We start from the raw sequence: 13,986 nt of genomic DNA on the forward strand, positions 1-13,986 counted from the left end.
GATGCAGCATTCTCCAGAGACAGCCTTTTTGCAACATATGCAGACAGACCTGAGACTAAACCAGGCAGCACCCAATCCTGTGAAAGGTACTGAATGCTTAATATCTATTGAAGCATCCTTGTGGGAGGCACTCAACACACTGCAGGCTCATGCTGGCTTGGAGAGGCAGTGGAGTTTAGTGGGTAGTGCAGTAAACTAGCACTCAGAAGATGTTGATTGCTATTCCCGGCTTTGCTGTGTAACCTTCGACAAGTCACTTTGGCCTGGCTCTACTTAGGTGCCCAAGTTCTGTTTTAGGCACCACTGTGATACACAAAACTCCTGCTTGGCTGCCGTCTAACCCTATAGGCACCTAAACTCACTTTGTGCTTAATTATTTGCAGTAAAAGTTCCCTAGGTGCCTATGTTTCTGCCCCTGAGCATGTGCACAGCTGCCTCACCATAGGGGTCTGGATGGGTATCACCTGCCTGAACTGCAGAGCGATCCACAAAATGTTCCCCTGCCTAACTTACGTGTGAGGCCTGATCCAGTAGTTGTACTCAGAGGCTGCTTAACTCCACACAAGACAGGGTGGGAAGGAGGAAGCCCTCTCTTATAACCCTTAGCCCAGTGGTTAAGGATGTGGGAGACCCCAATTCAAGCTCCCCTCACCCCAGTGAGAAGGAATTTCAACAGGGATCTCCCATCTCTCAGATGAGTGCTCTAATCACTGGGCTATAGTGTCAGTCTCTCTCTCTCTCTCTCTCTCGCTCAATTATTTAATTCAAATGGAACAATTTCAATATGAGAGACTGAGAGGCCCCACATCAGATTATCCCATAGTCCAGTGGCTAGAACACTCACCTGACAGGTGGCTGAGCCCTGTTTAAATCCCTTCTGCCCCTCAGGGCAGAGAAGAGACTTGAACAGGAGGTCTCCCACTTCCTGGGCAAGTACCCTAACTATTAAGCTAAAGGGAGCATCTCTTCCCTGGCTCGTTTTATTTGGAGATAGGCAACCTCTGAGCAAGCCTACCAGATCGGGCCTGCATGCATATTAGGCAGAAAAACACACATCTTTCCCTGTTCACTGATCACTAGCAGAACTCAGCACCTCCCTGTAGCTGGCCTTAGGTGCCTACCTCCATAAGAGAGGCAGGGCTTTGCACACACCACTCTCCTCAGCATCTCCCATTGGCTAGCTTAGGTGGCTCCCTACCTAGTGTGCTGGGTTTTGTGGATTGCATTCTAAAGTGCCTCTTTCTCCCCAGGCATTGCATAGGGAGCCTAGCACTTAACTTGGGCTTTGTGGGTCACAGTGCTGTTCCAGTGATTTTCTAGGTGTCTAAGTCCCTTTGTCAGCCTTCCTACCTCTGTTTCGTCTCCCACCTTTTATCTGTCTTGTTTATTTAGATAGTTCCTGCCCTGAAAAGCACACAATTTCTTACTATGTGTTTGTATAGCACCTAGCTCAAAGGAGCCTTGTTCTTTGTTAGGATCTTGATGCACTCCTGTAATACAAATAATAAGAATTAGGCTTTCATGTTAAACATGTTAAACACTTCTGCCAATGATCCATTTCAGTACCTCAGCCTGCCAAGGACTACCATAAATAATGGGAGCAAAAATGAAAGGGAAATGTAAATAATAACAATGGCAACCCAGAAGTTAGAAAGAAAACGTTCTTACATATGCTATTCATCCACACCCTGACCAAAGCAGAATTGTTCCCGACAGTATATTTACCCAACATTTTTGTAGGCTGCTAGATAGGTAAAAGTTTCTGGTTATTCCTTGAATCAAATAGGAGATAGTAACAAAGTGCTCAAGTGAGCACCTCGGTGAATAAGACCACACACACAAAACACTTGTTAATCAATTGCATTAAGATTTTTTCAGGTAATCAAATAGTTTAAGAAAGTCTTTGTGGTCCCAGTCACAGAGTAGATACTTAAGACCAATCCAAACCTGTCAAGGAATCAGGATTCCTGAAAAGGTTTAAAATAGTATAAACCCACTTCAGGGAAAATGGCTTAGCTGGTCAGTCCTTATTAGGGCCCGACCCTTGTTAAAAGTAGAGATGAGCCTGAAATCAGATCCAAACACAACCTGAACTTTGGGAAAGTTTGGGTCTGCAGCTGTATTTTATGTCTGACACCTTCCTCAAACTATGGCCTCAACTAAAACCCTAGACGGAAAGATCCCTGAACAGATCTGAGCTTCAAGTTTGTAACAAAAACTGAAACCAGGCACATTCATCGTGGTTTGGGGTTTTAATGTCAACATTTATTTCAACTCAGCACAATAAATACAGATGAGTCCAGGCTGTCAAGTTCAGAGAGGGATTCAAACTTCCCTGAAGTTTTGGGGTGTTCACAGCTGGAGTGTCAGTATGCTCCATCATTAGAGAAAGTGGTTGGGCATGGACTTTAGATCTGAACTCAAATTTCCCTACATCCGCAGCTATTCAGATCATGTTTTGTGATTCAAGGCCATCTCTAGCTAGAACCATTTTACAATTGTGCTTCAAAGTTAGAAGCAAATGGTTTAAATACCCAAGAAAATAATATATGAGATGATAAATATTTTAAAACTTTAAAATTATAATACTGATTCAAATCACTTTATGTGCAGCAGTGTCTGCTAGGGCGGAAGCTTCTATCTGTATTGTCTTATAAGGACACGTAAGCTATTAAAATGTGAACTGAATGATTGCCCAAATAGCTCCAGCACAGTTCGTACTAGCAGAGGTTATTCTTCATAACTAATTTACATTGCCCCTTGATGTGAGTTTTAGCTACCAATCACACAGCAGGAGGAGCCTCCTGCAGGGTTTCCTGCTGCCCAGCTGGTGAGTCAGACTCAGCGGTGTCATGATATTCATGAGGTATGAAAGAGAAACGCATTAGGTATGCCAGGAAATATAGAAGGCATCAAGAAGCCACTAACAAGGATGCAGTCTTTGGACTCTAACAAGAGTGGACAAAGTGCATATACTCCAGCTTTGTTACAATCTCCGTCAATGGAAGCGATTCATGTAATGCCATTTTCTGTTCTCATTATGGTCTTTGTCCTAGGAACAATTTATCAAAACTCAAAATGCATCCTACATTGTTCTGTGAAATATCACAGCAAGTTCTGCTACTGCCACAGACTTAATTTACCTGATTTTCACTGGCCAACAATTCAGTCTCCCCCTCTAATGACAAAGGCACCTAAGCGGCAAGAAGGAAATTTTTACTATTCATTAGAGCAGGAGACAGCACCGGCTGTGTTTCAAACCTGGCAGTGAAGACAATGCAAGATTCTCTCTCTAAAGCAGACCTATCTTTACAGTATGGCTATGCTTATTAATCCCTGTCTAAATTAGGAACTGGTTCATTTTTAATCAGTGCTGAAAATGATTTATAGTGCTACTAAAGGTAGGGGTATAGTTTCTATTCCCAGCTTTGCAACTGAGGCCTGTTCTGTACTTAAAAATTAGGTCTATCTAGCTATGTTGCTCAGGGTTGTGAAAAATTTCATGCCCTGAGTACCGTGGTTACGTCGACCAAACCCACGGTGAGACACACCTAGGTTGATGGAAGAATTCTTCTGTAGAGGTAGATACTGCCTCTCGGAGAGGTGGATTAACTACATCAATGGAAAAACCATCAACGTAGGAAGCTTCTACACTATAGTGGTGTAGCTGCAGCTGTGCCAATGTATCATACACACGGCCTGATTTGTTGGGCTTGTTTACACTAGATTTTAGGCTGTGTCTACACTGGGATTTTTCAGATCCATAATTCCCAATTGGTGCAGTTCCACAAGTTGTAGCTACTTTGGTGGATTTAGTATAGACAGAGTTGAAACCCTATAGGGTGGTAAAATCATATCTGATCACCCAAGCCCTGTCTACAGTACATCTTCCACCATTGAGGCAGCTACACTGCCCAAGAAGCTTGCCTTTCCCCAAGAAAGGGGAAAAAATTCATAGGCAGGAGTTGTAGACCAAGCTGGATGAGCAAGCATCTTAGAGAGGTAATTAAGAAAAAGCAGAAAGCATATAGGGAGTGGAAGAAGGGAGGGATCAGTAAGGAAAGCTACTTTATTGAGGTCAGAATATGTAGGGATAAAGTGAGACAGGCTAAAAGTCAAGTAGAGTTGGACCTTGCAAAGGGAATTAAAACCAATAGTAAAAGGTTCTATAGTCATATAAATAGGAAAAAAACAAAGAAAGAAGAAGTGGGACCGCTAAAAACTGAGGATGGAGTGGAGGTCAAGGATAATCTAGGCATGGCCCAATATCTAAACAAATACTTTGCCTCAGTCTTTAATAAGACTAAAGAGGATCTTAGGGATAATGGTAGCATGATAAATGGGAATGAGGATATGGAGGTAGACATCACCATATCTGAGGTAGAAGCGAAACTCAAACAGCTTAATGGGGCTAAATCGGGGGGCCCAGATAATCTTCATCCAAGAATATTAAAAGAATTGGCACAAGAAATTGCAAGCCCATTAGCAAGAATTTTTAATGAATCTGTAAATTCAGGGGTTGTACCATATGATTGGAGAATTGCTAACATAGTTCCTATTTTTAAGAAAGGGAAAAAAAGTGATCCAAGTAATTATAGGCCTGTTAGTTTGACATCTGTAGTATGCAAGGTCTTGGAAAAAATTTTGAAGGAGAAGGTAGTTAAGGACATTGAAGTCAATGGTAAATGGGACAAAATACAACATGGTTTTACAAAAGGTAGATCGTGCCAAACCAACCTGATTTCCTTCTTTGAGAGAGTAACAGATTTTTTAGATAAAGGAAATGCAGTGGATCTAATTTATTTAGATTTTAGTAAGGCGTTTGATACTGTGCCACATGGGGAATTATTAGTTAAATTGGATAAGATGGGCATCAATAGGAAAATTGAAAGGTGGATAGGGAATTGGTTAAAGGGGAGACTACAACGGGTCCTACTGAAAGGTGAACTGTCAAGTTGGAGGGAGGTTACCAGTGGAGTTCCTCAAGGATCAGTTTTGGGACCAATCTTATTTAATCTTTTTATTACTGACCTGGGCACAAAAAGTGGGAGTGTGCTAATAAAGTTTGCAGATGATACAAAGCTGGGAGGTATTGCTAATTTAGAGAAGGACAGGGATACCCTACAGGAGGATCTGGATGACCTTGTAAACTGGAGTAATAGGAATAGGATGAAATTTAATAGTGAGAAGTGTAAGGTCATGCATTTAGGGATTAATAACAAGAATTTTAGTTATAAGCTAGGGACGCATCAACTAGAAGTAACGGAGGAGGAAAAGGACCTTGGAGTATTGGTTGATCATAGGTTGACTATGAGCTGCCAATGTGATATGGCTGTGAAAAAAGCTAATGTCGTCTTGGGATGCATCAGGAGAGGTATTTCCAGTAGGGATAAGGAGGTTTTAGTACCGTTATATAAGGCACTGGTGAGACCTCACCTGGAATACTGTGTGCAGTTCTGGTCTCCCATGTTTAAGAAGGATGAATTCAAACTGGAACAGGTACAGAGAAGGGCTACTAGGATGATCCGAGGAATGGAAAACTTGTCTTATGAAAGGAGACTCAGGGAGCTTGGCTTGTTTAGCCTAACTAAAAGAAGGTTGAGGGGAGATATGATTGCTCTCTATAAATATATCAGAGGGATAAATACCAGAGAGGGAGAGGAATTATTTAAACTCAGTACCAATGTGGACACAAGAACAAATGGATATAAACTGGCCACTAGGAAATTTAGATTAGAAATTAGACGAAGGTTTCTAACCATCAGAGGAGTGAAGTTTTGGAATAGCCTTCCGAGGGAAGTAGTGGGGGCAAAAGATCTATCTTGCTTTAAGATTAAACTCGATAAGTTTATGGAGGAGATGGTATGATGGGATAACATGGTTTTGGTAATTAAATATTCATGGTAAATAGGCCCAATGGCCTGTGATGGGTTTTTAGATGGGGTAAGATCCAAGTTACCCGGGAAAGAATTTTCTGTAGTATCTGGCTGATGAATCTTGCCCATATGCTCAGGGTTTAGCTGATCGCCATATTTGGGGTCGGGAAGGAATTTTCCTCCAGGGCAGATTGGAAGGCCCTGGAGGTTTTTCGCCTTCCTCTGTAGCATGGGGCACGGGTCACTTGCTGGAGGATTCTCTGCTCCTTGAGGTCTTCAAACTACAATTTGAGGACTTCAATAGCACAGATATAGGTGTGAGGTCTTTTTTAGGAGTGGTGGGTGAAATTCTGTGGCCTGCATTGTGCAGGAGGTCAGACTAGATGATCATAATGGTCCCTTCTGACCTAAATATCTATGAATCTATGAATCTATGAATCTACACTGATGATAGCAATGGTGGGAACTCTATCACAGAAAAAGCTTCAGCAAGCACTGGCATATTAATCATTGTATTGCCTAAACTGGTACTGAGCAGGATGAGTTCACAAGATAGTTAAAACACCAGCAGCTTATTTACACTAGGGTTGCCACCACATCTGTTATTGGTGGAGCTGAACTATGGTAGCAATTTTGGGAAATTTTAGGAGTAAAAAAACTAGTGTAGCTTTCTCTTCTGGCTGTCATTTAACCCCATGAACTATTCTTCAGACAAGGCAAGGCAGTGAGTTAGTGCACTAATCTTTCACCTCTGGGAGTCAAGACCTCTGGATTCTAATCTCTGCTCTGCCAGTGAGTTGCTAGGTGACCTCCTTGTACCAGTTATTTAACATTTCTGTGCCTCAGTTTTGCCAACTGTAAAATGGGGCTAATGATAATTACCTACCTCACAAGGCTGTTGTGAGAAATGAATGTTTGCAAAGTGTCTTGAGATCTTCCAATGGAGTGCACTGGAAGAAGTGCAATGTATCATCATTATGGGCCTCTCACCCCTAGAAGTGTTCCATCCAGGTTATGGCTCAGGGACATTGGTAGGGCAGTGTGGTGAACCTAGCACTACTGCTTTCCGTGCTCTATCTTTTCTGTGGAAAAGCGATAGTAAATTACAAAAGAGGACTTTAGTCTCCAGGATTGTCTTATACAAATACACCAAAAATAAAAAGAAAGATACAACGTTTATCTTTCAATTGTAAACCCCCTCCCCAAAACCTATTTTTCTTTTTTTCTTTTTTTTCAATTATCTGGAACATCTCTGAGGGCAAATGTCCCTCTCAAAGTCACTTTGTGGTTACAGGTTTCAGAGTAGCAGCCGTGTTAGTCTGTATTCGCAAAAAGAAAAGGAGGACTTGTGGCACCTTAGAGACTAACCAAGTTATTTGAGCATAAGCTTAGCTCACGAAAGCTTATGTTCAAATAAAATTGGTTAGTCTCTAAGGTGCCACAAGTCCTCCTTTTCTTTTTGTGGTTACAGTTGCTTTGACCCTGGAAATTTGCAGTGTTCCCTGTTGCTCTTTCTGAATTTACAAACAATAAATAAAAGGATAAAGATCTGACTCAGCATGTCTCTAATCCTGCAGCTCCAGAGATATTATGTTTGACTTAGCATAAATGCTTTCTTTACAGCTGTAGGAAAGGCGAAAGATCTGTCTCTTATAAATCTTAGTTCCCTTCCACACAGACTCCAATTCCAGTTCTGCTTCTCATATCCCTATCTTGCTTGAAGTTAACTAGGTTTAAAAACAAACCCGCAATCATTTTTCGAGTAGAGTCATTTTTATTGCTCATGAAAGGGTGGGTGTGAACAAACTGGGGTCTGGAGCTTATCTGCTGAGAGAGGATATTATGGGAGATTTTCCTTCCAGACAATGTTCTGCTTTAACCTGGAAGGACTTCCCTGTTGGGGAATGAGAGGTTAACTCAGTCATTGTTCCCATGCAGTCCATAGTCACATCTGAATTGCTACCTGCTATTAAGTTGCCATTTTTAAAATTTGTCCTCTAGGGCAGTGTTGTAGTATTACAATGTTTACGCTCCACCATGTTGCCAACTGTGTTAATGATAGGAAAATCCTAACTGCCCTTAAAACCAGAAAAAAAAGTTTCCATCAGGCATCTGTCAATTAAATAAGTTTCTCTAGAGAATGTTGTGCAGTGCACCAATAATGTAATAATACAGTCATCATAATGAACAGTAAAATATTAAAAAATATCATGGTATTTAACCATATAAATAAGAGAAAAATTCCTATTAGATGATCTGCATGAGGAGAGTCCAGTGGACCAGGTACCAGAAGGAAATCAGAAGGACTGAGCCATATTTCCAGCTGTTCCTCAGATTTGATGTGTGAATTTGGGCAATTCATTTTCCCACTGTACCTCTGTTCCCCCAGCTGTAAAATGGGAACATTAGTACTACTCACCTATGGAAAAAGTCTTGTGACTACAGATGGTATGTGCTAAATTTTATAAACTGTTTTTTAAAAATCTCATAGCAGTTACTTTGCATAGCAAACTGCAGTGTCTCCTGCCAGTTCAATTCATCCTTCCTCTACCTTCCCAGGGATGATGCAGGATTAAGCTCTTGACATGCCCTGGTAACATAGAAAAAGAACAGCTTGCTCCAAGTCCGACACATGCTTTACAGCACTGCTCTGCATCCAGATTGCTGAGGGGAAATACCCAGCTCTTCTACCTCTCGCTAGCACTGTGGCTGTGTCTACACTAGCCGTTTTCCCCTACAATTTCCCAGTGTTGCTAACACCAGTTCAGCACCACCCATGGTACCAACAGCAAGTGGGCCACTAGTATTTTAAGTACCATGCCTTTCTCTGCTCACAGCTGGTCTAAATGACATGATGGTTGAAAGAGAGACATGGTAGGTGAGGTAGTATCTTTTATTGGACCCACCTCTGTTGGTGAGAGAGACAAGCTTTTGAGCTACACAGAGCTCTTCTCCAGAGTTGGGAAAAGTACTCTCTTTAATATCCTGTGACCAAAATGACTACAACAACACTGCAAACAATGATGGTTAAAACACCACTGGCACATTGCCTAGAGGAGAGTTCTCACCAGCAGAGCTGCAAAATTGGTAACAAATTTTAGGAGGGGGAAAAGCTAGTGTAGACCCAGCCTGCACGGCTATCAGCATCACTAGCACATACTTTAAGTAAATCAGCTTACGTAATAAATCTATGGGCATGTACATACACAAAAAGTGTGTGATTTCCAGCTAAACCACATGTGACTGGAAGACCATACTACAGAGCTCCAAAAAACAGGCCTCTGAGATAAAGGAGAATTTCAGTATCTCACTGGGAACCCAGTTTTAAAACTGGCTTCAGGAAATAATATCTTTAAAGCATTTACATTGTAATCCAAGGGATCACTCAAGTCTGAACAAAGCTCATAGCCTCTTTTTCATCAAAGCTTTATTGTCTCGCAGAAAATTTGAGCAGGTCTAGGTCTATCTAGCAGAGGGCAGCGATACACATACATAAAAGCCAGAACATTACATACATGCCACCTGCTTTACATACTGCCTGAGTGAGATATTGTTTTCATGGTATGTAAACATTTTCCAAATTAATTCACATCAGATAGTGATGTTTGTGAATGTTCTGGTTGTGCTGTAGTGGGATCCCTCCTTTGTCAACCCCACCATGCTTGAAAACTCAATCAAATTATGTAACATCTTCCAGTATAATCAAACACATACCCACAAGCTATTGTCAAACCCTGCAAATGAGCTCCACTACATTAAAAAAAACTAAGGATTTCCAAGATAATTCTGACAAACCATCCAGTCTCTTCATCCATTGGGGCTCACTATATGTGACTTGTATGATGCTGTGTGCATGATCACTTGTGAGAGACCCCCCTGTAGAACCTGGGACAGTGAAATGAGGCACATTTTTACAAACCACTCATAAATCCCTTTAAAATAGAGGTTAATAGCCAAAAATCAAGAACCAGTTCTAGTGGCATTAACAGTAAGACTGCTGGCTTTATGTTTGTAAAGTGCTTTGAAAATGTTAGCCAACCCCAACACCCTAGGAAACAGGTATGTGTTACTATTTCCCCATTTTATAGAAAGGGAAACAGGCACACAGAGGTTAGTTACTCACAGTCACACAGAGAGCAATGTTATAGTAATCAGAAGGTCTTTAGAGTTCATTACAAACTACAGATTCCCATGTCCTTAAAACACTCAGTGTTTTAATTGCTTCCCCAAAGCTCTGCCACTAACCATGAATGCTCCAGAACTGCTAAGTACACAAAAGCGATTATTAGTAAATATTGGACTTGAAGACTGCACATCTCTGTAATTATTCCTTTTTCCTCTTCCTGTATCACATCTCCCAATTAAAACAAATGTGTCCCCAAAGAACCTGGGAGGAGATGCTTCATTAACAAACAATTTAAGTGAGTTAGAAGTCTGATCTCTGGTGTATGCAGTATCAGTAATTAGCCAGAAAGCACCATCTTTGCAATGAGGCTCAGGCTCAATAAAAATTAAACTTTCCTATGGGCAAGGACTCCCCTCGGGACTCACATATATTAATACATTTGCCACGCACCTGTTGCTTTCTGTCAGAGAAACTGGGACACAGCTGGAAACTAGCTGACTGCTGAGTCAGCAAAATAGTTCCTGGGAAAGTACTGATTCTTTTTTATGTTTAGCTAGCATGGATTAATATTTTCTCTCCTTGTCAGATGCCCAGTGCAAGTGATTACACATGATTCTTGACAGCAGTGTGCTCACAATTGTTCCCATGATCAGTCTAAACTGGTATAAATCAAGTTATTCAACAGAAGTGTTTTATAAAGTAGGGTCCCTCCCTAGCGCAAATACAGTTGTTTAGAACATAATCAGGCCCTGGGATCAGGCTGAGCCAGTACTTAGCACTGCCAATATCACAACATTTTGAAACTGAGTTTCTAGCTGTTCTGAACATAGCCACAGGCAGTCAATAGTGTTAGCTATTTCATTGCTGATCACAGTAGCAGAAACATCCAGGATGAATACAATGCAGCAACAAATACTTTCCAGTCTGGACATTCTAATGACATCTTCTAAGGGCTGGAATGTTTTGCTAATTGTCATGATGTTGCATTAAATACTATAATACAGTGCATAGGTACACTTATTAAAACCTTTTTTGCAAGGTCAGATCTTTTTACTTGGTCTGTTCAGAGACAGAATGGTTAAAAAGACTTGATGTAAGCAGTTTGCATAATATACTGGCTAAGTGCATGTGATCATGTCTACAGCTAGTGTTTGGCCTGATTCAAGGTTAAGAGCCTTGTACTCACTCCCAGCTAATGGTGTTGCTTCTTTAGCACGTGCTGGGGCATTGTGATTTTGGTCCTGATGGTCACTGGTGCTATTCTCCCATTGATGAGCACAGCTTACATTGAAAATCCCATCCTAAGGAAACCAGACATGTTCAGTGTTGGTCTAACTTTGCATCCAGTGAAATCAATGGGACTTTAATGGAAGCAGAGTCAGGCCAACACTTGAGTGCTTTTAAAAATTCCATTCTTAAATTACAGTAGAATTTGTAACCCGTTACTGGATGAGTCCTGCAAAGAGCAGAGCACCCTTTACTCCCAAATAAACTGAGGTTACTCAGCACCATCATAGGGTCAGCCTCTATAATCTCAACATTCTCATTCAGCCTGTAAGAAACTCAAAAGGTTGAACTCATGCAAATAAAATGCTCCATTTATCAAATAATTAGTAAATGACTGTCCAGCAAAGAATAATTATAAACCTCAGATCTTGATGGCAGCACAGGGCATGTGGCCATAACTGTCACAAGTTACACCTCCAGAAACCAATCATCACCTTCAAAAAGCAGGTTATTAAATCTGAACCTGAGAATGTTCTGAAATGTTCAGTCCTCGTCAGGAAATCCTAACTTATGGCAGCCCCTTCTCATTACCTCCACTTTGTTTTTCAAAGGTAACACTGATTCCAATTTTCGCACTGGAATCTCAGATTTCATGAGTGATGGTGGAGGATCAGTGGGATGGGCAAATGGACATACCCAGAACAGCCATCTGATGGTCTCAATTCTCATCAATGTCATAGATCCTGTTGGTTTATGCTCACCTTTCGCAGAAGAAAGCAGATGCGCTCAATGTTTCTTAGTCTCTCTCGCTGCCAAAGAAAGGTGGAAAAAAAGTGGTGGGAGGTTATATTGTGTAATTAATTGAAGAAAATATATCACAAACATAATGGGCCAAAATCATCCATGGCTTACATCCAGATATCAATGTAGTTACACCAGGGATGAATTTGGCCTAGTAATATTTATCTCTCACATATAACTTTAAAATAGATTCACTCAGTTGTCTAAACACCCTTGTGAGGAAGGTAATTATTATTCCCCATAACATGTGAGAAAACAAACCAGAGATGAAACTGAGCCATCAAGTTAGCAGGGCAACAACTTTGAAGTCAGTATTTGTGTCTTCTTACACTAAGGCTGAATTGGTCCAGAGAGACTGAGACACAAACTTTCAGATTCCCACTAACTTCAGTAGTGAGATAGAATCATAGAAGGTTAGGGTTGGAAGGGACCTCAGGTGGTCATCTAGTCCAACCCCCTGCTTGAAGCAGGACCAATACCCACTTTTTGCCCCTAAATGGCCCCCTCAAGGATTGAACTCACAACCCTGGGTTTAGCAGGCCAATGCTCAAACCACTGAGCTATCCACACAGAGAACATTTGTTTATATAAGTACCTCTATAATTGCCAAGAGGCTCTATCAATGTGGAACTTTTATAGTTGATCAGGCTACTACAATGTATTTGTAATATGCTAAAAATAGCCTTTTAAAATAGAAGACATTTACATGAACTGAAAGATACTGTACTTGAGGATTCCAGTGTTAAGGACAATGCAGCCTCAGCTGATGCAAGGAAAGTCAAAACAAAAACTTTAACAGGCTTTCTGTTAAATGGATCATAGGTGAGAAATTCACTAGTAAAACAATGTTCTGCTCTGCTTACACATATCACTCGAGCCACCAGGCAAGATTTTGCTCTAGGTTACATCAGGGTACATCCAGAGTAACGCCATGACACTCAACGGAATTATTCTGCATTTACTGCGGTTAGCACAGAACAGACTCTGTTGCACTCTGCCCAAGAGGAGTGAGCAATTCAAAAGTAAGTGAAGTTTTACACCTCTTCTTACAATAAATTAGAGAAGTGGCTTGGCGTGTACTGTACATTGTCCTGAGGGTTGTTTAGGTTTGTCTCTAGACATTGCAAAAGCTACTATTTACAGTCACCTTTCTGAAACAAATAATGAGATGAACCAATGTGTAAAGCCAATTCTCTCTAAACTGCCTGTGTTTTTCAAACTGTTTTAAGCTGATTCCATTTTGTGAGGATTATATTTCTCCTATAAAAAAGGTTTCAGTCTGGGGAGACAGTGGAAGGTACAACAGTAATATTTTGCCTTTACATGGCACCTTTTATGTCAAGAAGCTTCTCAGATTATGGTGCTATCCTGCAATGGGGTCCACGTGGGATGTAAGGTTGCGCAAAACACCACTGGCTTCAATGGGCGGTCCATGTGGATGTAAGGTTCTGCCAACATAGCTCCCATTGCAGGTCTGGGAATAAACATGCCTGGTCTTCTGGAAGAGGAAGTTCTTTAGACTCTACAGTGGGAATCAGGTGACCTGAGTTTGAGTCTCAGCTCTGCCATAGTCTTCCTGACTGATATCTCTGTGACTCAGCTCCCTCTCTGTAAAATGGGGATAATAATACTCCCTTACCTAGCAGGGATGCTGTGAGAATAAACTGATTAGTACAAGACATTAAAATAGTATGATCTGGAGTCCACACAATTAAATAGATGGAAATGTGGGCACCAACTGATACACAATAAGGCAAGAAGGAAAAACATTTGGTGAATGACACCAGAGCAAATGCCTCCTCTCATAAAAATCTCTCCTAGTGTGCTAGAATAATACCCATTAACATCCACACTGAACAGGAGAAAGTATCATGAGAATACAGTTTGAGCTATTACAGAAAGTTTGCTAGGTGAGAGTCAAAATGGTGCTACTGATACAGAATAACTTGCAGGATT

The 13,986-nt window shown here is 41.1% G+C and overlaps 1 protein-coding gene across 1 annotated transcript in view; it reads right to left on the minus strand.

Moving 5' to 3' along the window:
* Positions 1–13,986, minus strand: part of CNIH3 (cornichon family AMPA receptor auxiliary protein 3) — a 75,898-nt gene that overhangs the window by 22,113 nt on the left and 39,799 nt on the right. The window contains exon 3 of the mRNA XM_073338744.2: positions 11,991–12,038. Coding sequence (XP_073194845.1) covers positions 11,991–12,038 — 48 coding nt within the window. The remainder of the gene's footprint in view (positions 1–11,990; positions 12,039–13,986) is intronic.

The sequence above is a fragment of the Lepidochelys kempii genome, chromosome 3 (genome assembly GCF_965140285.1).
Source record: "Lepidochelys kempii isolate rLepKem1 chromosome 3, rLepKem1.hap1, whole genome shotgun sequence".
Lineage (NCBI taxonomy): Eukaryota > Metazoa > Chordata > Testudines > Cheloniidae > Lepidochelys > Lepidochelys kempii.